General features: G+C 48.1%; 1 protein-coding gene across 2 annotated transcripts in view; it reads left to right on the forward strand.

Moving 5' to 3' along the window:
* LOC119455869 (microtubule-associated protein 4) overlaps positions 1–26,031 on the forward strand; it is a 94,794-nt gene that overhangs the window by 59,407 nt on the left and 9,356 nt on the right. For both annotated transcript variants that reach the window (XM_037717381.2, XM_037717383.2), the window contains exons 2-6: positions 1–1,925; positions 4,838–4,869; positions 8,388–8,520; positions 15,822–15,940; positions 23,688–23,867. The exon at positions 1–1,925 is cut by the window's left edge and continues 1,125 nt beyond it. In XM_037717381.2, coding sequence (XP_037573309.1) covers positions 1–1,925; positions 4,838–4,869; positions 8,388–8,520; positions 15,822–15,940; positions 23,688–23,867 — 2,389 coding nt within the window. The remainder of the gene's footprint in view (positions 1,926–4,837; positions 4,870–8,387; positions 8,521–15,821; positions 15,941–23,687; positions 23,868–26,031) is intronic.

Consider the following 26,031-nt stretch of genomic DNA (forward strand, 5'->3'; position numbering starts at 1 on the left):
GGCACAAATGGCTGAACAACCGGCGGAAACGATAAAAGGAAACGGACCTTTGGAGGCAACGAGGCTGCAAGAAGTGACCGAATCAATTATGCCAGCTACGGCGTTCCAAACTGGCACGACTGAGACGGCGCGTCCTGACGCAATACGGAAGGAGTCCGCACCCAAGGAAGCGTATTCAAGCAGCGGTGTGCTAAACGACCTATTAGACGAGGAAGCAATCAAGGCGCAATTGTACCCCGCCGAGGTGGAGGGCTTGGCTCAGCCGAAAATGGAAGAAGTGAAAGCAACGGAAGCCAGCAAACCGCAGTCCGTTGCTAACGAGACCGAGAAGAGTGCCGCCAGCGGTCTTCCGAGCTCCAGTGAAACAAAAATCCAACCGGGAGCCAAAACACCGCAACCGGACGTCGAGCGTGAAGAAGCCCACGACGAATCGCGGGATGTTCTCGACGCCGATGTGAAAGCAGGCGACCGGGCAGAAACACCAGGGGCGCAAGTTTCCGAGAAAGAAACGGTTGTATCTAGCAAAGAGGTCACCAAAGAAGAGAAGCCTGACGAAGTAGTGAAAGAAGTACCACCTTCTCCTCCCACTACGAAACAAACAGAAGAACCCGAAAAGGAAAAGAAAATAGCTGACGAAGTCGAAAAGGCCGATGAGCTCGAGAATCAAGTGGACACGACGTCAAGTGCAAAGCCTGAAGCTCCTCTACAGGAAAGCAAGGTCGCCGAAACAGCTCCGCTAAAGGAGAGTGCCGAACGAGAGGACGAGAAGGCGAAAGCTGCCGCTAGTCCCGACAAGCAAGAGGAAAAAACTGAAGAAAAAGCGGAGAGTGTCACCAAAAAAGATGACGCCAAAGAAGTTGTACCACCTGACGCCACGCAGAAACCCAGCGAGCCTTCTCCGGCTAAGGAAGAAACCACGCAAGTTGGCGACGTCACCGCAGAGAGTGACAAGCCGTCAAAGGAAGCGGAGCGCACTCACGAAGACGACGCAGCAAAAGATACGTCCAAAGCCGCGGCTTCTCCTGAACTGGGCGTCGCTGAGAAGGAACCATCACAGGCAACCGTGGAAGAAACCTTGTCGAATGAAAAAGAAGCGGATCAGAACGTGCCAAAGGAGGCAGAGGGGGTACCAGGGGAACTCGACGTTCAAGAGCTCCCTCCTCAAGAGCCAGAAAAGACAGGCGAAATTAAAACACACGAAGAAACAGCGACGCCGAAACTTTCAGATGTGGTTACAGAGCCAGAGAACAAAGAAAAAGAAAGTAAATCTGCAGAAGAGCCGTCGAAGGAGCCACCCGGCGGCTCTGAAGTGTCGGGCGCTCCAGAACCGGCAACTCAGGAAGAAGGGGCGGCCGCAGTTAAACCGCAGGAAAGTGTTCCAGAAGTAACCAAAGACAAAGCGGAAGCGTCCGAGGAAGAAATCGTAAAGACAGACGAAGTCCCCATTACTACAGCAGTCAAGGAAGAAGTAGCCCAGCCAGAGCCTAGAGACGAAGCCACACCAGAAAAAGTAGAAGACGAAGTACCCGAGTCTGGTGACAAGGCTAGTGAAGAAGCAACAACACAGGTTGAAGCTGCTCAAAAAGAAGCTGAAGAACCTAGCACTGACATGCCAGTGGCTGCGGACGAGACGACGGCACAGGCATCTGAAGACCAAGGTGGTGAAGAAGCAGCCGCTGCCACCGAAGCTGAGCCAGAGGCTGCAGACGAAGGCACAAAACCTTCCGAGGCTGCCGAAGAAAGTGAGAAGCCGGTGACTGAAGCAGTGTCCGAGGAAAAGACCGAAGAAGCCACCGACGGGGCAGCTCCTTCCGAACTTGAACCGACGCCACCTGCGGAAGCAGTGAAAAAGAAAACCGGCTTGCCCAAGTCGCCGTCCAAGCGCGCGACGGGCAAAGGTCCGCCCAGGACCCTTGACAAAAAAGGTGGGCCCACACCGTACTCCGTTCGCCATTCTCGGTTACACAGAAATATTAAACGTACAGTGCTGCTTAGGCAACGTGGTAGATAGCTTCCGATATGCCTGGTGTGTTATCTCCATACAGTGTCCGTAGGGTAGCACATCCTTAGTTTTGGCATTTCTAATAAAGAAAGCACGGAGGATTTACACAGCTCAAGCTTCCATATTCGATAAAGGCGTCGTTATTGTTGCGGCAGCGAATTCGCCCTCTCATTACTAGAGGATAAGGCGGGAAGCTTTACGAGACGATTACGCACTGGGTACTGCTTACGTATATAACAAGCTTATTAACACAAAAAATGCACAAGAAAAATAGGTTGACATTTCTTGTCCAATGTGTCTAAGCTGATGTAAGTCAACCGGTTGCTCGTCACAATGCAGCGCTGTCACTGCGGATACCTGCTGCGAAAAACGATGCGCATGAAAGCCTAAAGGCATATTAAAGCTTCTTCACTGGACTGCACGACTGGGCGTGGCCACCCGGAGACATTAGCGTGGCCTTGCCTCTGTTAACGGCGAGGGTCACGCCCGGTGGCCGACGCGTAACCAATGCGGTCCGCTCACGAATCTGCCCTTGACGTGTGGTCTTCGCTCGTGCCGGACGCGTCCGAGTTCTGGCTTCCGAGCAGAAAGCGCGCTCGTGGGTGGAGAATGGCGCGGCGCGTGTTCCGGCACCAGCACCGCGTTGCGTGGCCCAGGTAAACACGACGGCAGCGCTCTGCGTCACTTTCTTTTCTTCTCGTGTCTCCGAAAGACTGGCGAGAGTACTCGCAAAGTTCCGTACTCGGCGCTTGCCAACGGTGCAACGGAAAAGGAACAATGCAGGACGCTGCGGCGCGTGGCCTGCCCTATTTGCTGGCTTTTCCGTTTCAAAGATGGCTGACGAAAGGTCAGTGTTTGGCTTCGTTCCGAAAATCGATACTTGTTTTCCTGAATGCTCTCTTCATCTTCTGCCGCGTCCTTCGAGAAACTTCTAAGGGTATACAACAGCCGAAAGAGTTCGTTGAGTAATGTTGTTGGCGCCAATCGTCAAACTGTTTAGCTGTATGCACCGCACGCTCAGTTGCCAGGATGCGAGCACTCTGGTTAAGACAGCAGTGTTTGGTAATCAACCTTCGAAAAACACTTTTCTCTATTGACTTAGCTCATCCACGTTCGATCTATTGGTTTAAGCATATAGTAATAAATGGTCATCCACCAGACATGCTAGCGTTTATGTTGCGTACGTATCTTGCAGAGCGATATAAAACTTAATTTATAGAATGCCATAACCACGAACTCCCCAAAAGAAAGAAAGAAAGAACTTCTACAAACAAGCTACGTAATCGGGCATTTAAATGACTGCTAAAAATGTGGAAGTATAGTACGGAATCCTTTACATAACACCTGAAGTTTTCGAAATAAAGTTTGACCAATTAGAGAGGCTACGACATTTGAAATGCAACTTTATGTGCTTCCAAGACTACGTGGTTGGTCGCATGCCTATTCGCTCTTCAGCGTTTCTCTACGGTAGGCTTCAGGTTAAGTGAAGCGCCATCGATATCACATTTACGAATAAACCTCTTACAACACAGATTGTGGCGAAGATGCCTCACAGAACATAGATTCACTATAGCGAAGTTGTGGCTTGAAAGGAAAACAGGTCACACTATGTATCTGGTTCAAGTACCCTATTTTCCCGCCGTACTGTTGAACATTATTTCATTGTGAAGCTCGGAATAAGCATTGTACGTGTCACCCTGTTTGGAACTACTACACATCTGCAAGCATCTCTGCTCATCTCTATTAGAAGTCTAAGTGGGAAGTCATCACTTGCCAGCAGCACTGGCCAAAAAAATTCGTTGCCTGGAGTGACTGAATAAACAGAAGCATTGCAATTAAGGGAAGCGTGCCTAGTTTCCATTTGCGAATAATAAATGTTTGACAGGCATTATTCACGTTTACGATATATTACCTCACTCACAGATTCCACTCCTAGTTCTGATGCACAGCTCACCATTGCAGTTTACTTTCACTTCACAGATACAGGATGGCACACCTGCGAACTGAAACTTCTATGTGCCCTTGGGACAATCGGCTTTCTAAAATGACATAACCACACATTTAATTGGTTGCGAATTTACGTACCACTATAATCAAACTGTCATTTATAGTTAACGGTAGCGTGGGAAAATAAATTATTCCGCAGCTGGCGCGCTTCCTCTGAATGTGCTGAGAATTCTTCGTTCCCTCCCTTGAAAATGTCCTTTAACACTAGTAAAGGCACAGACTACAGATATAACTGCAATTTCATTCACATTAGTTGGTTGTTTTGGTGTCCCGTCTTTTTTTTTATTTTACTGTATTTAAAACGAATCATCCTAATGATACTTGAAGGCACAAGCGATTAGGGCCGCAGCCTTTTACCTCGAGAGGCATAATACTCACTCATCCTGACAACAGTTGAAAGCAGGAAACAAAAAAAAAAGTTGGCGCATTAGGCACTTACCGCCATCACCACAAGGGAAAAGGTTTAGTTCAAGCAATAAAACATAAATTTCAGATTCTGTTAATATTTCTGATTACCTCCAGGTTTTCTCTACTTTCCGTTTTGTGGGCATTCGCTGGAAGTGGTGCTTCTGATCGTTCTTGTATTTGAGCGTCTAGACCATTAAAGTAATCTCCTCTTCACTGTTGTCCTAATTATAATTAAACTTTGTATTTCCGCAAAGCTTAATATCACCAAGTTAAGCGTTTCTTGGTTATGAACACTCTGAAACGTGGACAAAGGCAATAACTCGGAAGAGAAATCCCATTCCCAAATGACTCTTGAATGCCGCACGCTATTCGTAGCAAAAAAGGAAACTAACAATATGTTTTTCTTTCTCACTTTTGCAGAGACTTCCGCAGCAGCAGACGCAAAGGCAAAGGTTCGTATTGCACCTTCGTATTTTTTTGCGCCCTCTAGCGTGGATATAGAGAAAGTAGAAGCTACGCCAGAGAAATACAATTATTTCTTCTGTGTGACGCGACAGTGACTCCAATTATTTCTTCGCTTGGGAAACTGCATAAATCTATGCTCGCATGGGCAAACTTTAACTAATAGAATAAAAAGTCATGACGGGGCAGGCTTGACAAGCGGTGACAGTTTTGTAATGGCGTATCGCTGCTTCTGCGCTTATATTTGACTTTTCACGTCCGGATGTTACTCAAACGTGCTCTTCTTACGTCGTCTTATTATTACTTTTGATTGACATTATTTTATTAGATACATGTCTTACACCATGTACGTACAGCGAATATTTTAGGCCAATATACAGCCACTCGATTTCCACCATATTAAACTTTTCTCATTGCCATTGATCACCAAGTGTCATGGCGCTCTTTGGTCATTTCTGGCCCTTGCGCCAAAAAAACAATAACCATCATCATCATCATTACAGTGCAATTATTACAGGTGAACGACTACACTAAGATTAACTATAATTCTCAAAATGCTGCCCCTCGAAGATTACTCCTGCGTAAGAGACCAGGGGCCGAATTCACAAAGTGTTTAGTTCGTAAGTGTTCCCTGCTGTTCATCAGTCGACTTCGCTAATATTACGTCCAGCGTAAGGATTGGCTGAAATTATCTCTTAAAAACAATGCTAACGTAAAAGGTTTTTGTGAATATGGGTCCAGATTTTTAAGAACTGATGTAAAGAAGAAACTGCGTTGCATGTTTTTAAGCAAGCGAAAAAAACCCTTATGTTTTCCGTTATGAAATTAGATTTCTGCAATATATTCTTGTTCTTCGCTACCGATCATCAAGATTAGAGTACCCCTATATTATAGTTCAAACTTACATTCGATAGCATTTTTTAAACATTATTTTTTTTCTAAGAACCAGTTAGAAGTGAAATTCAGCGTCACCGAAGGTAGAGTCTTGAGAAAATGCCTATTTGTTTTGTGATTTGTTGTGCAGCATACGCAACGCCTCTAGCAATAAAGTCTTTTTTTTTTAAGAGACACTAAAGAATCTTGTTTCAGAAGTATACAGTAACCTTGAAAAAAGCTCGCAAATCTAACCCATAACACGTTGTACTTGTTGGCTTTAACTTTTTGCGTTAAGCGGCATCCACTACTTATGCGCTTTTCGAGTTACTTATGCACAACGTGCGCTCTGTAATGTCCCAAATAAATATTCATTAGTATCTGGGAAAATAGAGCGCTTTTGTTGGTCTCTTTCCTTCTGTGTGCCTCCATACAATGTGCTGTCAGGCAAAAATGCATGAAGTAAGCTTTTAGGCGACTTTTCAGTGGCACTGAAAAGGTCAAAGCAATCATTTCCTCTATTTATTGAAGGAAGAAATAACGTAGATATATTAAGAAGGACTCGCTCGCCAAGAAAATAAAAGGAAAAGAAAACAGTGCGAGTCCTGCGCGTTGGATATGAGTACAACAAGTGAGAAATTATTCGTGAAGGTTTACGTCCCAAAATGTTATGCCGACAAAACCAATATATGACGAACGCGGATGAAGTGAATTATTCATTGTTATTTATATCAAACACTCGAAGCTTACTTGCCGATACTCATGTAAAGTTACTTCCTCATAATGAACTGGGCACTCGATATATCGAACTCGTGGCCTTGATCCGCTGCCAGCCCGAATACGCCGCTTAAATGCCTCTAACGCAGCATTCAAGGAGTTATTTTGGTAGCAATGGCACTTTTTTGCTTCAGATGTGCTGCGCCGGTAGTGCCGACATTGGGGTAAGTGTACTACAAGAGCCTGCACAATCTTTCGCATCGAGAAGGCTATATCTCATTGACATGAAGAAACAGATCAAGACGCAGGCAAAAAAAAAAAAAAATTCTGGCTTATACGCGTAGCTTTGTTATCAGTAAATGGGTTCCTTGCACACTTCTTTTCTCCAATGGGGATAACAATCCGTCTTATAACGAACGCATCACAAAAGTTAGTTTAAGTTTGTGATAGGTGAGTGCAGGTGTGTCAGATTATTTGATATATCGATCATACTTAAGCGATAGTACTTTATATCGATGATACTCTAGCGCATATGTACGTTCGTTAAAGCCTGATTCGACTGTACAGTGAATTGTGGGAGACATTAAAGCGGGAATCTCCGAATTTATTTTGATAATCCGGCGCTGTATAACATGAACCTAAATCTAAGCGCAGGAGTGCTCTCCCATTGGGCACCCCTATAGTGATGAGGGCGCCGCAATCTAGATTCGCACGCGCGACTTCGCGCTCAGCTGAGGAGCGTCTGCAGCCACAGACCACCACCAATGGTAGTTTGGAGGAAAGGCAAGCAACACGGCGTGCTGCATTTAAGTGCACTGCGCAGACCTAGAAAAGCGAAACAGTCCAAGTAGGCAAGTGCTAAGTAGCGTCTAAGTGCGGGATAAGGACGTATGTAAAGTCCTTCGGTTTCAAGGACGACCGGAGCGCAAAGCAGCAGCGAAGTGACAGGAATTTCGTGCTTGTCGTGCCTCCGCAAAGCATTCCGTACGAAGTCCTCTGCTCTCTGGGGTTTTACGTGCCAAAACAAGTTCTGATTATGAGGCACGCCGTAGTGGATAGCTCCGGATTAATTTTGACCACCTGGGTTTCTTTACGGCGCACTGCAACGCAAGCGCACGGGCGTTTTTGCATTGCGCCTCCATTGAAAGGCGGCCGCCGCGGCCGGGATTCGATCCCGCTACCTCGTGCTTAGCAGCGCAACGCCTTAGCTGACTGATCCACTGCGGTGGGTGCGTACGAAGACTGACAATTACTATACTTAGATAAATGAAAATTTGGAGAAGGTGGGGTGCACATACCACATTATAATGTAAGACGCCGTGTGTGGCAACGAAATGTAGTATAGAGTAAATCTTATGCGCCTTTAAATACTCAATGTAGTCGAAATTATTACTTTGGAGCCTTATATAGAAACGCACATAACAGCATAGGAAGTAAGACCCCATTAAGAAACTTTGAAGGCTGTAGAGAGCAGAGACAGTGACTCTATAGTATATAAAAACGCTGCTATGTAACATTAGAAAAAGTTCTTGCTTGCGACAGTGCTATTTCGCAATACGTTTCATTTGTAAGATTTACCCGTTGTTCGCCAGCCGCCTTCGCTAAACTTTGTTGCCTGTGCGTGTTCGTGGAAAGAGCTCCAGCGTATGCTTTTATACGAATGCGGGTCGACAAGGCATTGTGTCTCCTGTCCCTGGCCCCTAAACTTGTGCTATTCCAAATGGCGTGTACTGATACACAGACTGGCAGGGGCTCCTATCGACACATTCCCTCAGATCAATGCGTGTCGGCTCCTTCGATCTAATCGAACACGCATTGTCGAGGCACATACGGAAAGCTTGGACAATCGCTGAACGTTCATCGGGTAGCTATGGAAACCGCTGTTTGCTTGAAATAATGCATCGGCCCTCTATTGCAGACGCCCAGCTCTCCCAAGAAGCCCAGCAGCATTCACGAAAAAGGCGGACCGTCGCCTAAGAAGACTGCGCCAACCAAGAATGGCGTCACCTCCCCGTCGAAGACGGCGCGGACACCTGGCTCCGAGCAAAAAAGTGAGCACTGATTCAGTATTTTGAAGTTGAAGTTGATGTCTATTGATAACAGCGAAGTATTAGGCACATCGCACGTATACATACAGAAAGAGGTTCAAAATACCTCAAGGCCGATGTGAGACTCACAAAAGATTGCTTAAATCACACATGCCGAAGCATTTGCGGAATGTAGAGAAACTGCGATGAAAGTTCACTACTACAAAGGAATCCAGCATAGGAATACAAAGGAATACAACGCAAGTACAGCATCTTTAGGACAGCTGATAGAGCAGGGTTTTTTATATACTGAAAAATCTACATTTCTCAAATTATAGTTTGCATCGCGAAGAACAAAGTACAAATTAACCACCTTTCAAGCATTTCAAGCAGCTTTCAAGCCGCTTGAAAGCTGCCATGGGAGCTAAGCGCCTATGGCGTTGAGCTGCTATAAGCACGAGGTCGCGGGTTCAATTCCCGGTGCGCCGGCCGCAATTCGATGGGGGAGAAATGGAGAAACGCTCGTGTACCGTGCTTGTTAAAAAATCCCAGATGTTTCAAAATTAATCCGGCACCCTCGACTACGGCATGCCTCATAATCAGATGTGGTTTCGGTACGTAAACCTCCACAATTTAAGATTACTGTGTCCTATAACTGGCCCTTGCTGCATACTGGAACACATTGGACAGCGCGTGACCTGACTCCAAATCGATATTTATCGCTAGATTTTACAGCGAAGCTGTGAGAGAGGGTGACTGGAGAGAGGAAGAGGCGCTATTTTCTGCAACCCTTTAGGCAGCACGTCTCAGCGCCACAGCGAAGCTGTCAAAGGGGAGTTCCGCCGCAGGTTTCGTGAGGCGATGCTGAAAGCCGTCGTCGAAGGCCGGCATGCAGCAGCGCTGGTCGATATCAAATGTCAATCAACGAACTGCCAGCAACGCCGCCGTCATCGGAGCTCCGAATTTGTTTCGAAAAGTAATTATCATTGGCTACAAAATAAAGTTACCTTCTGTATCTACGTCACTCGAATATTACAAATACAGCGTCGTTGCGCGGTATATCTTAGCCAGTAATCCGTAATTTTCTTTCTTTTTTTATTGCAATAGCAATTATACAGACACTCCAAGCGGATTTCTGCCGTCGGCGTCGCCATCGTCGTCGCCGTGAGGCTCCGCATAAAGTCCACGGGCGATAAAATCGTCGCCGTGCGTCGTATGTGCGAGTAAAAGCGCGCGAGGGACGCACGCCTTCACGGAGAGTGAACGAACGGCGGAGAGCAAACGCGACCGTCGCGCGAAAGGCCGTGGGGGAATGGGAGGGAGCGAGGGAGAGGGGCGACGTCATGCTGCGGCACCAACGGCGCAAGGGGAACTGGCGACTCAGTCTCGCATGCGAAAGGAGGAAAGCTGGAAGGCAACGCGAGATGGAGGTGGTGCGTCTTCTACTCTGCCCGCGACTGCGCACCTGTACTTTGAGCGGCTGCGGCCGGTTGCCCGCACCGTATGTTAAAAGCGATCTGCAGACGGCTCATGGATTTGTATGCGCTGTTCTTTCACCACTCAGTTTCCGTTGAAGCGATAGACCACATGAACCTTCGCTCACTGCTGCTGCTGCGCTTGCTCACGCCAACGTTTTGACAGCGATTGTCTGCGGTCGTAGAGTGGGATCGTCGAGTGTTTGCTTGTGCGCGCTGACACCATGCTTGTTTATTCAGTTAGTAAGCGAATGTGCCCACGTTTATACAGCCGATAAAACTACTATCCTTACTCCGTATAGCTCTCTACTAATTTGCTATCGCTATTGATGCTTCGCCTTTCGGGCGAAACTGCGACATTTTTTAACGTCGCATTTCACCATCTTCACGTAGGAGATCAGCTAGGAGGGCCCAAACTGGCAGTATCGTGTCTGGAATATTTAGTCGAAATCAATTCTGTTTTCATGAGTACTCTCGTGGCCTACAGTCCATCTTTTTTTGTATACCAGTATTCCCCTAGACCCCGTTATAGGCCAAAGCGCCAACTTTTCCAATAAAGATGTCATTCATGGTTCTCAAAGGAGAAATGCAGGTCTCTGCTGTAAGAACCATAAATGACATTTTTATTTCAGGTCTCTGCTACAGGCACTAAAAGGATTGTTAAACAAAGGACCATATTACCTGCTTGTGCTAGAAATCGCTGAACTTCATCGAAGTGCCGAGCTAGGTGGCCACATGATCACTCGCTGACAGTGAGGCAAGATCGGCATTCTCTTTCTCCGATGAAGTACGGATTGCATACTCGCGACCTGACACCAACTCAGTGATCAAGGCACTCATGCAGGCATACAGAGCCCATGCTGACAACATCCACAGACGCCCCAGACAATATCGACCCAGACGGTAAATTCTGTTTGCCCCCAAATGTTACGCGGAACAAAGCGTCTTTGCTACACAGGATTCGGCTGGGCGTTGCTTTCACCCGTCGCTACGCACATCTCATCGGCCAGTCGAACAGCCCTGATTGTGAAAACTTCCAGACGCCTGAAACGCTGGAACACATATTGTGGGATTGTCCAGCATACATGATGGAGCGAAGGACGCTGGAAGGTTCCCTAGCCAGGGTTAGCAGGCAGCCACTGTGGGAGGACGCCATCCTCGGCCCATGGCCTGACACTGCCGCTTCAATGTGGGGAACTAATACGCTGTTTAAGTTTCTGAAGGACACGAAGCTAGACAAGCGGCTCTAGTAGGGTCACCGTGTAATGTACATAAGCACTCACCACTCCTCTTATCATCGTCATCCATCCCAGCACGTTCACTCCCCTTCTCTCTTCCCCAGTATTGAGTAGCAGACTAGAGCACACTAGCTCAGGTCGATCTCTCTGTCTTTCCTATCAATAAAATATATCGATCATTGCTCTGCAGAAAGTTTGGATATAGTCAAGCATTTGTAAAGACCCTAGAACGTGTTCATCTTCTTTGATGTATGTGTTGCTCGGGTTGACACGCATCTGCGAAGGGTATTTTTGTGCCGCCGTGGGTTCGTCAGAACTTAGGGAATTTTTTCACCTTAATATACTATGTACGAGCTAGTCACAACTGGAGTTTTCTTGAACTTTCTGAACAGGTTCAGCTTGCATCGTGCCGGATCACTTAAAGGTGCTGAACTATCAGTTAATTACCTAATGACCCATTTTGCAATTATACCACATTGTAACAAAATACCGCATTTTGCTGCAATATAGCTAAAACAATGCACACATGAATGTACCGCTGCGAACACGTAATGTTTTTAGAATGGCATCAGACGTCCTTCGTGATATCTTAAAGTGCTAAGCAGCAACAAAGTTTTAATGTCTGACTCCAATGAGCGGGCGACCGAAAATGGAACTCGCGCTGGACGCAGACAAACACAATATTACAACGCAGACACGGCAGCCGAAAAAAATGCGGCAATTCGTCGCCTAAAAAAGGACCGACATGTCATTATGGATGCGCCACGACCACGGAACAGCAATGATGAGAAACCAACGCCGAATGCAGACACGTGTACACACTCACGGCTAGAAAGACGACACCAGGACAAATCCACTCTAAGCGTGGTAACGACGGCGATTCCGCTCAATTTCGCAGGGAATAGTGCTCTATTCTGCAACATTCCGCACATACTATTCCACAAACTGCAAGCTCATATTTCAAACAAAAAAAATATGGAGGACACTGTAAGAGTGAAACACGATAGCATTCAAAGATCCCTGGCTGCTTATCAGGCTTTTTACACCGTAGGCTGTTATGGGCTCATTCCAATAGGCATTTCGGTTCGCGATGGTGTCGGCCGTGCTGGTGACCGTAACCGATATCGCCGGAAATGCAAAAAAGTCACAGGCCTGCGCGGCACACGCCGCACTGATTGAGCAGTGCAAGAGTAGCTCCAATTTCGGCACCACGCACAACAAGGTCTTCGCGGCAAAGTGTCTTCGCCTCGATTTTGACGAGAACGATCTGAACTGTCCACCCGGCGTCGAGAGAGAGAGAGAGAGAGAGAGAGAATAAACTTTAATAAATAGAGCACGCGAGCGTAGGTAGCTCCCCCGCTCTGCAGTGGGTGGTCCCCTCAGTCCAGGAGTCCAGCGTCCTTAGCTGCCCTTCTCGCTCGGTTGACCAGGTTGAGCTGGTCCGTCGAGTCGGAGCTGGACAGCGCTGCCTCCCATTGCCGTGTGGCGGGGTGTGTTATGGGTGTTAGCTGTGGTGTGTTTGCGCAAGCCCATACCATGTGGTAAAGTGTTGCGCATTGATCACACTGTGGACATTTATAGGAATACAGCGCAGGGTGTATGGCGTGGTGAAGACTCAAATGTGGATATGTGTTTGTTTGGAGTTTTCGCCATATTACGGCCTCCTCTCGCGTCAGAGAATTATGAGGTGGGGGTAGCGTTCTTCGTGAAAGGCGATAGTGTTGTAGGATGTAAGTGTAGGTTAATGGTATGGGCTCTGGTTGGAACTGCTCGGCGCGGTCATCTCGCGGCTCCCGGTGTGCATGCGCTCGGGCGTAGGCCCGAGCAGGTGTGACTGCTGATTGCCGCGTAAGGACTCATGCCCCGGAGTCCACACGATTTGTATGTATGGTGGCAGCTGGTGCGCTCCATTCAGAATGCGATGTGCAGCCCTGGAAATTTTGGCCCTGGAGTAATTTCTGCATGCCGTCTGAGAGTCCGTCAGAACTATGACGCAATCCCACTGCGGTCTCGTCGTGATGGCTAACGCTATCGCTAGTTCCTCTGCCTCCGCAGCGCTCACTCTGGAAACCGACGATGCATTTATTTCGGTCCCGTGATTGTCGATTACGCTGGTGACAAATGCGGTGCTTCTTGCGGTGCTTCTTGCGGTGCTGGCCGCGTCTACGTAGAAGACATTGGGGTGGTTTCCATACTTTCTCGCGAGCGCCTGCGCTCGGGCTTGTCTCCGTCCGATGTGGAAGTTTGGGTGCATGTTCCTGGGAATCGGTGAGACGTACATAGTTTCTTGTATTCGTGTTGGGATTTTGGTCAGTGCGCTGGTCTTCCGTACGGAATATCCAAAACGTTCCAAGACGCAGCGTCCCACTATTGTGCGTAGTAGTCTTTCCTTCTGGCTTACCAGGTCCACCTGGTAAGCCAGACGGCGTCGACGGCGTCGACGGCGAGCTGCGGCGTGTAATGCTCTCTGCACAGCAGTCTGTTGAGCCCGATGATGCCTGGTTGTAGCCGCGCACGTAGCTCTACGATTCGCTTTTTCAGCAGCAGTTCGTACCTTTCGAAGAGACGCCATAACGTGTACATAACGTGAACAACCAACTGAACCTTAGCTCACGCTACGTATATCGTGACATAGCCGAGCTAAGCCACTGCAAATTTTTTCTCGTATATTCAAATTACAATCCGACGCTATCACGTCTGTAGGTTGTGGTTAAATCGTACTTTACGATTTTTCTGACGGATTTTACTTTGAGAAATTAAGTTTTGTTCACTAACTCCTTCCGCCACACGGAGGGCCTGCGTCGTCGGGGTGGTTCGGGATGATTATTGCCGCCAACGACGCCGGCGAGCCCACGCCCACGCCGACACCGACGCCGGATTTTCTGCAATACGGGGTCCGTTGACGCTGTCGCGCTAAAAAGCTCGAGCAGGGCAGGTCAGCCGACAGCGTCAAATTTCCTTCAGCTAGCGAGCGTCCACGTGGTTCGGTAACAAAGTCCCCCCCCCCCCCCCCTCCCGTTCCCGCTGGCGTCAGACGCCAGAGGGCGTAATCTCAAAGATCTCGGGGCTAGTGACAGCCTTGCGGGGTGCCGTGTGACAAGCGCTACTTGCCGAGCTCAAAGAGCTCGGGAATAACGAAGCTTCTGACAACTATGAATGCCCATTACGTGCATTCTACTGCCGCGAGGTCCCCTCCTAGGCGGCCACGCCCAGTGACCTTGACATTAGCGCCCAGCTTTTTAGTGCCGAAGTCCGATGGAGGAGCTTTTCCTTATTATTTACTACTGTTCTCTCGACGTTCTTCGCGTGCAAACGTTGCGTGCTTAAACGTTTCATGCCCGCGGTAAAGACTGCGGCTGCGTCGTTACGTGGCTCTGCGCATTCTCTGCAGTCGAGTCCTGCGTCTTCAGGAAGTTGTTGCGCACAGGACTCAGTTACGATGGATTTAATGTTAATAGGGGCGAACGCACACGTTACCGCTTAAAAGGAAGCTTTAGCTCGCTGTCAACTCCAATATGCCTATTCAAATACGTGTGAAACGGAGAAATGCCTTCATGAGAGAACCGCTGGTCCGATATGAATGAAATGTGTTGCATTGAATAAATAAAATCAGTTCTAGCAACTATAAAGCGCAGAATCTTTATCTAGGGCGCCAAATGTTTTACAGAAATTGCGAAAAAGTTGTTAGTTATAAAAATATTCAACCACAATGTTTACGAATCCGTGACTCCATTACCAAAACCAGATATCACACTCCTGTAAAACTGCATCTGTTAGACCATCTGAAGCGGACAAAGGAGATATATGATTTCCCAATTTACGTGAAATAGTTACAATGTTTACGAGGTTTTTGCATGTCTTACTCACAAATTAGTGTTATAATTTCAGAGGCTCTAATAAGGGGCTCTCATAAGTGCAGCCTAGAGAAATATAATATAATATAATGCAAAGGCGGTTTACAAAAAGAGAAAAAAAAAGAGACACACACAACAATGCGCAAAGACGGGCGAATAAAGGTAGCGATTTAAAGCTTTGCATATATTGAGAGTTTGAGTATAGTAAGTATAGTAATAATGAGTCCCTTAATATTGACGGGTAAAATTCTAGTTGCCACAATTAACCAATAAATGTGTAAGGGTAAGCGCTAGTGGTTATCTCAATCCGGGCGCCACCAAATCTAACTGTTGTCTAGCGTTAAATCCTCACTAGCGGAACTGCAGAATCGAGGTGAAATTTAGGGTATAGCAGGTGCAGATGCAGGTAAGGCTCTTGAAGGCTGTCTTGTAAAGCTTGAAATCCCGTAACTCACAAAATTTAAGCAAGCGTTCGGAGTGCCAGTTAGGTACAACGGCAGCCAATAGGGCACCTTCTCAGTTAACGTGGTCTTCATGTAAACTCCTGATCTTTGTGATCTCTGTGAAGAAATACCTTGCGGACCTTCAAGCGCCCTTTGACGTTGTTGTTGATGTATGTCTCGCAAAAGACTGTGCAGATTCTGCTAATTTGCTTCTTCTCTCTTCGAGAAACAAATGGACCGCATGTTCCTGACAATTCTGTGTTCCTGCTTCTTAAACACGTGACAGCGCCTCAAGATTTTACTCTGTGGCTGCAGAACTACCTCCAATCAAGGCTCCTGTGGGCCAGGCACCCAAACCCGACCTGAAGAACGTGCGCTCCAAGATAGGCTCGCTGGACAACATCAAGCACAAGCCTAAGGGCGGAGAAGTCAAGGTGAGGAAGCACTCTGGCTGTCCTATTGTTCAGCGAACATTGCCACATTGTCATTGTCACGAATATTGTCACCACGCCCAGAGAGACGTTTTGCCTTCGGCGAACCTGTTTCTCTATAGAAATATTGCTAGTGTTTTAGGGACGATTTTATCCAATTGTTAAATTATTATTAAAGAAATAAAATTCTAAATAAATTGATGCGTTTTTGTTGTAGCCAAAATTTATGGCAGTATCGAGCACCAATAATTGTACGGCAGCCTCTAATGAGGTATCAGTCAGCTAAATTTTACTAATTGAATGTTAATCTATAATGCATCTCGTGCATAAGCTGCACATTGCGTAGCCGAAGCCGGTTATTCCTCAAGGAACTGAATGGTAATTTTGATATGCGCTACATAAAAAATAAAAATGCGATATCTATTTTCAGTCTACTACAGTACAAAAGGCCCTCCTATGGATGTATCTGTAATACACCTCGCCCTATATGTCAAAAGAGCACGCCTTATGTCTGTAAACTTGTAATTCTGTATGTAACTAAAATTAATCTGCTTTCAAACTAAAAGTGCACAAGGACGCATATAGATAAATCGACAGGATGGAGTGAAGGCATTGAAAAATGGGCTAATGACTATTTTAGTGCGAATCAAATTCCCAGCGCCAACATATGAATGATACTGCAATAACGAAATTGCACCAAACATGCGCGGAGCGCACAGGGTCATATCATTATCAGCAAGGCTAGGAGACTAACTCAAGCTAAACCTTAACATGCCAGGAGTATGAATGCAAGCGGCAAAAAATAAGAAAAAGAAAGAGGAAAGAAAAGAACAGTAATAAAAAAACAGCAGTAGCCAATCTCCCTTAAGAAAACCACGAAAACAAACATAAAGCAGCCTAAATCCAAAACTACCACTGTTAACATCAACTAAAGTTTAGCCATGAGTAAAAACGGCCAATAACAGAACGAAGTATAAAATTTCATAAAAAATTACAAGCAAATGTTGGTAAGGTCAGAAAACAGCCTGTAACACGTTTGCGAGTTTTTTTTTTTTTTTCGCTTTTTATGCGCTTATATTTTAACGTTAACTTCGATGTCCATCGCCGGCTAAGGATTTGACAGCCGAATGGCGCGAACTTCGTTTTGTTTCCAAATACTGTTAGCCTTTTCCAGGCTGTGACGGGATGCAGAAAGTCAAATCCTTGACGATGTAAAAGCCACGTGGAACAAGAGAAAAACTCTGCATTTTACGGAGCCTTTATCTCATCTATGCTATTGCCTAATCTGCGTTTTACATGTCGAAGTTAAGCGCCTGGAAAGCTATAAGCTAACTACTTCATCGTTGGGCCAGTGTCCTCTGGAGCTTTACACGCAGCTATTGTGGAAGCAACAACCAACTTTCCTGAAACGAGGCACCGTCAGTGCGGATTGAATGTCGGGACTGTAAGGAACGAAGCGACTGCGCGTCCGCCGGTAGCGGTTTATTGAACCGACTGCTCAAAGATGGCGCTAGCGCGAGCCTTTTTCTCACGCGTTCTCTCCTCTTCGTCGTCTTCAGTTTTCATCACACTCCCGCGGCCGCGCTGCACGTGTGCGCCTCCAGGAGGTAAAGCCGCTGTATGGGACGTCGCACTTGCTGGCCGTTCGATAGTAGTATCAGGAAGGACCGCGCAATACCGTCTCTTCCTTGAAACGCCTTAACGACGCGGCCCATCTTCCATGCCATAGGCGGAGTGTTTATGTCCTCGACGACGACAAGATCGTCGGGCTTTAAGTTCGATGACGGCACAGGCTTGCTGTGGTGAGCAGAGCGCAGGAAAAGAAGGTATTCCTTCTTCCACTGCTTCCAAAGCCTGCGAAGCAGCTGTTCCCGATGCCGAGCTCGTCGTCGAAGGTCAGGCGCGTCAGCAATAAGAGCGGGGTTTTCTTGTTCTGTTGGCAAAGTGACGAGACGCTTGCCGACTAAGAAGTGTGAGGGCGTCAAAACTTCTGCGGATGTGACGTCATCCTCCAAGTAGGTGAGCGGACGGCAGTTAACTGCCGCCTCAACTTCAGCAAGCACGGTGAGTAGCTCGTTGTAGCTCAAGCTGCTCCGTCCCAGGCAACGCTTCAGTGCATCCTTAATTGTGCGGATTACACGCTCCCAGAAGCCTCCCCACCACGGCGCACATTCAGCAATAAAGCGCCATTGGATTCGGTGAGAGCTGGCATAGTCTTGAACGTTGTCTTTGACAGGGGAGCACAAATGCTTGGCGCTGCAGCGGAATGTTTTCGCGTTGTCAGAGTGCACGATAGCAGGAATTCCACGTCGTGCTGCAAAGCGTCTGAAGGCTAGCAAAAATGCTTGCGCTGTCATATCTGTGGTGAGCTCCAGGTGTACTGCCCTCGTCACAGCACAAGAAAAAACAACGATGTACACTTTTACAGTGGATGGTAATTCAGCACGACAATAGAGTGGCCCGCAGAAGTCAATTCCCACCACTTCAAACGGTGTTGCTTCACTAATTCTTTCCCTTGGCAAGGGTGCTACAGGGGCAGCTTCGGGAAGTAGGCGCCGTCGGCGGCATGCTAAGCACGCTTTCAGAACGCGCTTCACTGTGCGACGCCCCTTGAGGATCCAAAAGCGTTCCCGAAGGTCCAGGAGGGTGAGCTGAACTCCTCCATGTAGGAGCCTTACGTGTGTTGCATCAACCAAGAGGTCGGTGAACCGGTGATCTGAAGGAAGCAAGATCGGATGCTTCAATTCCTCTCGGTCGTTAAGCTGCTGCAGTCGGCCTCCTACACGAAGTAGTCTGTCACGGTCGAGAAACGGCTGTAGCGTCAGCACACTGGAGGTGTTGGGAACTCGTTGTTCTTCCTCCAAGGCCTTGACTTCGATTGCGAATGCGGAGTGTTGGACATGCCTCAACCAATACATCTCCGCCTGGTGCAACTCTGACGCCGTAAGTGGTCCGGTACAAGATGGCATGTTCTGCGAAGCGTTCCGACGAAACCGCATGATCCAAGCCGTTACTCGCAGTAATCGGGAGAGGCGTCCAAAGCTTGCAACCTCAAGCAATGGCTCGTGTGGGGGCGACGAGAGTACCACTACTGCGGTGGGGCAAGCGGATATCTCTTCACTGGTCTCGCTAGAAAGGGCCTCCGGTGAAGGAGCAGAACAAATATTCGCAGGCCATTGCAAATGGGGCTGTGACAACCACGTAGGACCGGTCCACCAGCAAAACTTGCGCGTCAATAACTGGGCTGCTACTCCACGCGTGAGCAAATCTGCTGGGTTGTCGGTGCCTGCACAGTGCCTCCAAGAATACCCCGAAGTCAAGCGTTGGATTTCGAGAACACGGTTTCTCACGAAAGTCTCCCAACGTCTCGCGTCAGCAGCAATCCAGTGTAGGGCTATCGATGAGTCGCTCCAAAACACGCCCTGACAGCTGGATGTCTCTGGAATTCCTCGGAGGTAGTTCCAAAGCCTGGCAGCCAACAGGCACGCAAGCAGCTCTAGGCGTGGCAGCGAGGTAGTCTTCAGCGGTGCGACCCTGCACTTGCTCATGAGCAGCTGAACCTTAACTGTTCCTCCTCTGATCTCGTAGCGCATGTAGACGGCTACGCCGTATGCCAGTGGGCTTGCATCGCAGAACAGGTGAAGTTCAAACGGTGAAATCTGTCGCGGATTGTGACAGATGACGCAGCGTGGAATTCGCAGCGAGGAGAGCGTTGGTAGTTCGGATGTCCAGCCTTCCCACTGTTTCTCGACGTCTTCCGGTAATGGCTCATCCCACGGTGAGTTCCTACGCCACAGCTGCTGGAACAATAATTTCGCTCGAATGATGAACGGAGCCATAAGACCTAAAGGATCATAGATTCTTGCGAATGACTGCAGAATGGTGCGTTTCGTGGCTGAGTGCGCAGCGACATACTCGGAAACGGCTTTGGTGGTAAGCACGATATCGTCAGCTTCGCGGTCCCATACTAAGCCAAGCAGCTTTGTTGTTGCTTTGGCTTCTCCAATGGTGTCGAGAGAAGTGTTGTCCTTCAGGAATTGATGGCAAAGAACGCTGGAGTTGGAGCACCACTTTCTCAACTCCATACTTGCATCTGCTAAGATGGCTAATGCAGCACGGTAGATTTCGAGGGCCTCTTCTTCAGTGGAAGCTCCTATGACGAGGTCGTCCACGTAGAATGATGTCTTTAGGCGTGTAGCTATTATTGGCTGAGCCCTTTTCCACATTTCGAAGTGATGCTGCAAAGTAGCAGATAGAAGGAAAGGGCTAGACGACGCTCCGAAGGGCACACGAGTCATTCGCCATTCGACGATGGAAGGTATTTTCCCCTCGTCGCCGGGCAGTCGGTCAACCCATAGAAAGCGGAGAGCGTCGCGGTCTTCAGGTCGGATTGAAATTTGAAGGAAAGCCTTCCGGATGTCCGCTGTCAGGATAATTGGGTTCATCCTGAACTGTACAAGCAGTTGCAAGAGCTCGGCACCAAGTTTCACCCCTTTGTCCAAGATATCGTTGAGCGATGACTCGCCCCGTTCATGGGAAGAGGCGTCAAACACTACGCGTATCTTCGTAGTGATAGCTTCCCGACGGATGACTGCATGGTGCGGAAGGTAGTAAACCGTCGCTTCGGGTTCTCGAGAGGTGTCGACACGTTCGGCGTGACCTTCTTTGAAGTACTCACTGATGGTGCGGTCATACTCCTGGAGTAGCTCCTGTTGTCCGTCGAAGCGCTGAAGCTGGCGTCTGAGCCGGTTTTCGGCGACACTTCGATTGGTGCTAGTCAGTCTTCCCTGGTGCCTTATCATCAGAGGAACCACGTAACGTCCAGCTTCCTTGTGCACGTACTGTGTGAACTGAGTCATTGCCGTTTGGTCACAAACTCCAGCGGTATCCTGAGGGTCGGTTATCCCTATTGCATCGAGTCGCCACATCTCCGTCGGGTCAGCAATGTCAGGTTCGGCTTGCCCATTCCGCTCACACGCAAGGAATAGGGCAGATGCGCTGCAGTTCCAATTAGGCAAGGCATTGGCGGGCCTTACTGGGTAGACGCCTTGCACTAGCCAACCGAAGACCGTCTCAACCGCGCATAGATCGCTGCGTAGACGTTCTATTCTTCCGGTCACTATGCGCCAATAGCAATCTGATCCTATAAGGACACTGATTGTCGGTATCGGCCGATCGCCCAGTCGATTATCATCTGCGACAAACATCTTGCGTTCACGCAACTGTGCGAGGAGATCTGGTCCGATGGCTGGAGTCTTCACGGTGCAGACTTCCGGTACCTCCAACGCATCTACGGTGACGCTACGTGAGTCGAACCGACTATGAAGTTCGAGCTTGACACTTCGACAGCTGTAAGGGCGGGAACACTTAGAAGTGCCAAACGTCCAGAGAGAGAGGTCTTCTGTCCCGAGGGAAGGCAGGTCGAGCCTTTTGGACAGGTCGCGTCGAATAAAGGTTCTCTGGCTGCCGGTGTCAAGCAGTAGTCGAACTAACACGGAATTGTGTTTTCCGGACGCCCAAACTGTGGCCGTTTGCATCAAGACAGGTGCAGACATATCACTACTAGCTGGAGCACTTGTCACTGGCGGCTTGACACTTTTCGTTGGATCATGGTGGACAAGTGGATCCCTGCTCTCCGGAGACGGGTAGTTGCGATCTTGGTTCCATATGGCGCAAAGTACGGAAAGGTGACGTTTCGAGCATAACTTGCACTTGATCCACGCGGCGTTGCGGCACATTCGTGCTACATGGCCCTCTCTGCCACATTTAAAACAACAGTTCTTTCCAGCAAGCCGGCGTCTGATCTCGTGGGCTGACAAAGTGGCGTGGCAGTCCTTTATGGTGTGGTCACGGTCATCACACAGTACACAGCAGGGATGCTCGTTCGATGCTGATCCTGCGGCCAAGGCTAATGCTGACGGTACCGGCGGTGGTAGACAAGGTCGGCACCGCCCTTGTCCCGCGGAGGTAGTTTTCGGTAGGCACCTTGAACGGGAGGCGTGGCTCTCTTCTCTGCTCTCGACTTGCACCTGCAGGAACTTCATGACCTTTCTCACCTCCTCTTGCCGCGACCTCGGAGTAGCCCCGTCATCGGGCTCAGTCTCCTTCATGCGTTGACGGTAGAGAATAGCGATATCTTCGGGAAGCGATCGCATAAGAACGCGATGAAGGATGACCGCGTATTCTGACGCTGGAACGCCGAGGCTGTCGAGGCAGCTTGTACGAAAGTGCACCTCTTCGTAGAGTTCCCGCAGCTGCGATACTTGAGAAGAGCGATCAATGGGCGCAATGGCAAGTAAACAGTCGATGTGGTCGTCAACGAGGGCGGTATGACGGCCGAACCTCTCTTGGAGCAATTTCACTGCTACAGCGTAGTTCGCTTCCGCCAGACGCACACCTTCGATTGCACGCTTCGCTGTTCCGGTTAAGTATGATCTTAAGTACGAAAATTTCTCGATGTCGGACAGCTCGCGGTTGTTATGGATCGTGGCCTCGAAATGTTCCCAGAAGCCCTGCCACTCGCGAAGTTCACCGGAGAAAACGGGTACCTGTAGTTTCGGTAGGGCAACTCGGTGTAACGGTGCTCGGGAACTTGCTTGAGTGGAGACGCCTTGGGTGGCGGTGTCGCTCAGAACGCTCTGTGTGGCGCTGTCTCCGGCTCTTGCAGCAGAATTCAGAATGAAGCGGACCCGGCTCATGGTGTTGCGGATCTTGTCGTGGTACTCCAGAGCGACGGTGGCTTCCGCCTCATACTCGTCACCATCGTCCATGAGGTCGGCAATCATCTCGTTGAGCGCTGCTAGTGCCGAGTCCTTGTCCTGCAGGTCATCCAGAATAACTTGCAGGTCGGATGGCGAAGGATGCTCGGCTTGTAGCGCTTCGGTAGCGGACGAGATGAGCCTTGTAGCAGCGGCTCGAAGTACGCCTCTGCTGCGTCGCAGTCGATCCATCGTCGGTGCAGGACGCCAGTCGTCTCCCGGGTTTCACGGCACCATAAATGTAAGGAACGAAGCGACTGCGCGTCCGCCGGTAGCGGTTTATTGAACCGACTGCTCAAAGATGGCGCTAGCGCGAGCCTTTTTCTCACGCGTTCTCTCCTCTTCGTCGTCTTCAGTTTTCATCAGGGACTGAGTGCCGGCATACGTCATCGAGAGAGCAGGAGAACAGCGAGTTCGACGTGTTGGTGCCGATTTGTGTTCCTGTCAAATTCAGCGTGCACAGGTTCCCTGGCACCAATGGCAAAGAACAGACGGAAAGAAGCGCTAATGTGTAGTTTTGCTCTCTCACAAAAGTCAATTCACACATGATCTGACAGATGCTTTTCACATAACAAATAAATCGATACACTCAGTGTTGAGAGTTGAGCAACTTACTAATCACTGGCGTGACATGGCAAAAAATTATGAATTTGTCAACACTGAACTTGCTTTTACTGAGATATTTCGTACCTTTTCCTACACATGCTAGAACTTTATTTTTGATTTGATGTTCATAGCTCCTTCTTTTTTTTTTGCCTGCTGTATACATTTGAACACCTGTATTCTTCATGCATTCTCCTTTATACTCATGGTTTCTTGAAAGAGGAAATGAGTTGCGAGTCAGGGCTGCTATTTATATGTTACGTTTTTTTTTTTTTGTATCTTGTCACTTCACGTTCTTGTGCACTTGACGAGAGCCTGAAATATTAATTGTGACCTGAAAAATTGCCTTCACGTTTCCTCACGCGGCGGTCCTTTTTTGCTCGCCGCAGGTAACGACGCAAAAGCTCGAGTGGCGAGCCGCCCCCAAGGTGGGCTCCTTGGACAACGCGGCGCACAAGCCGGGAGGCGGAGACAAGAAGATCCTCTCACAAAAGCTGGAGTATAAGGCGCAGTCAAAGGTCGGGTCGCTGGACAACGTCGACCACAAGCCGACCGGTGGCCAAGTCAAGGCAAGTTTGCGAAGGAGAGAAGCAAAGCCTGTCCACTCGTCGTCAATTTCCGTCGTCATTTTACACTGAACGTCGATATATATATATACTATATTAGCTGGGTAAGTTCTGACACCACCGGTTGTTGTTGGTGCGCTTTGCGTTCAGTTTTTTGTAGGCCTAAATTTTTCTGCGACATATTTATGAAGGTAAACAAAGTGAGACCGGAAGAAGACAGAGGGTTACTTGATAGTTGATGTTCACAGTGTTAGTGTACAAAAGTGGGTAATTCTGAGCAAACTGCACTGTTTAATGAGAAGCGAGCTCCACATTTGTTTTTTCTTTAAAAACATTTCATTGTGTTATTTCACATGACACGTAAGAGAACACAGCCTGCGACGTCTACATAACATCAGTAAGTGATGCCTCCTACGTGGGCATTTTCAAAATTTTATTTTAATACAGATTTTGATCTTAGAGCTATCAGGACAACAATCACTTAAATCTGAAATCAGCAGCATGGTTGAAGCATGCCAGGTCACTCAGAGCAGACATCACCAGCTGACGGTAAGTACGTAGTCTCAAGTTCGACATTCCTGTGTATCTATGAATATTTATGAACTCGACTCATGAACATCGGCCGCGTGATGCTAAACACACCATTTGTGGTCAGATGACTGAGGCTAAACAGCATTAGGCTCGGTAAATCCTTGTGAGCATACTAACAGGTAACTCCAGTTGCTACTAATATCTCATTCTATGCGGCTAATAGTCGACGCTTCCGATTTGAACGACATATTTTTGGTGTGCGCGTCACGGTAATCCCCAGAACAGACACTTAGCAACCGCCCCACCCTACGCTCTACATCCCTTCACCTCAACGCAACAATTTTTTCGCCGTCGCAGTGCCTAAAGCATTTTTTATTCTATATTTATATTCAACGGTCGAGAATATCCCTCTAGTATAATTATTAGCCTCAAGTATTATTTCTTATATAAACTTAAATAGTCTAAAAGTTCGGAAATACCCTTGGTCGATAACTTTTCACGAGCCATAAATACTTTGAACATTTTCATGCTAACGCAACATTTCTGAAAAACACCGATTTATCTTGACTTCCATGTAACATCTTCAATCATCAGTGAAACGCAGTATATGTTTGTGTGTCACCGGAGAATACCCTTGCCTACTATACCATTTGCATAATGCTGACATCCCTGTGTGCACAGTGGGTTCCCGCCATCATTGTGAAGGATAGACGTATGCGGGCGAGAGCAGGACCAACATAGGTGCCGCGCGCCCTTGTGGGCCGTGCGCACTCTACTAAATGACTTAATGAGTTTGCTTTCATGTCCTGACATGCACGTAGCGTGTTTGCCGCAGAACATGGGCCTAGGAATGGAAGCTTGGTTCCCCGCAACGGGATAGGCGGAATATCTTGGCATGCACCCGTACTTGCAACACGAAGGCGTCGTTGACTACTAGAAAGCGAAAGCAGTGACTGATAAAACTCCTTGATTGCAGGAGCTATAGCTTTTGTCGGGTCTTCCTTCATTTCGGATTCCGTTAGAACAAACTAGACACACACACACACAAACACACACACACAGACACACACAAAAAAGAGGGAAGCAAATCAAGCACGACATGCTACGATAATCTTAATTGTGTATTGGTGTAGCAATCCCGCGCGGTCCTCTAGCACGGCCCAAAATGTCCTCAAACGCTGCAGTATATTCGGCCGCCTCACAATGGCGGCCAAAAACCAGCGTCGCCTGACTGCACCTCAGGGTTGTCGGCTTTATGTAAGTAGCCTACAGGCACAATGTCTTGAGTGCGACGCCTGGAGTTATAGTACTCAACAGAAATTGCGACAGTACCTGTTACGAAAAGTCGAATATACTATTAAGTATGCGATGAGAAACCGTGAAAGAGTCGTGTTCTGTTCACCGCCTGAACGCAAATAGATGGGTGCTTGTCACTAATTGCTTAGGTAAAGGAGGAACGTGTCAGGCGTTGAGGAATAATAATAATAATAGTCTGGAAGCTAAACATTTAGACAGAATTACCTGTCTCGTTGGGACAATTAATTAGGAAGTTAGGAGTAACTCCAATCGAAAATAGATTATTCAATTTTTTTAGAATTTTGATCGTAGTTACTCCTAAATTACTAAATATTAACAG

This window comes from Dermacentor silvarum, chromosome 6 (genome assembly GCF_013339745.2).
Source record: "Dermacentor silvarum isolate Dsil-2018 chromosome 6, BIME_Dsil_1.4, whole genome shotgun sequence".
Taxonomy (NCBI): domain Eukaryota; kingdom Metazoa; phylum Arthropoda; class Arachnida; order Ixodida; family Ixodidae; genus Dermacentor; species Dermacentor silvarum.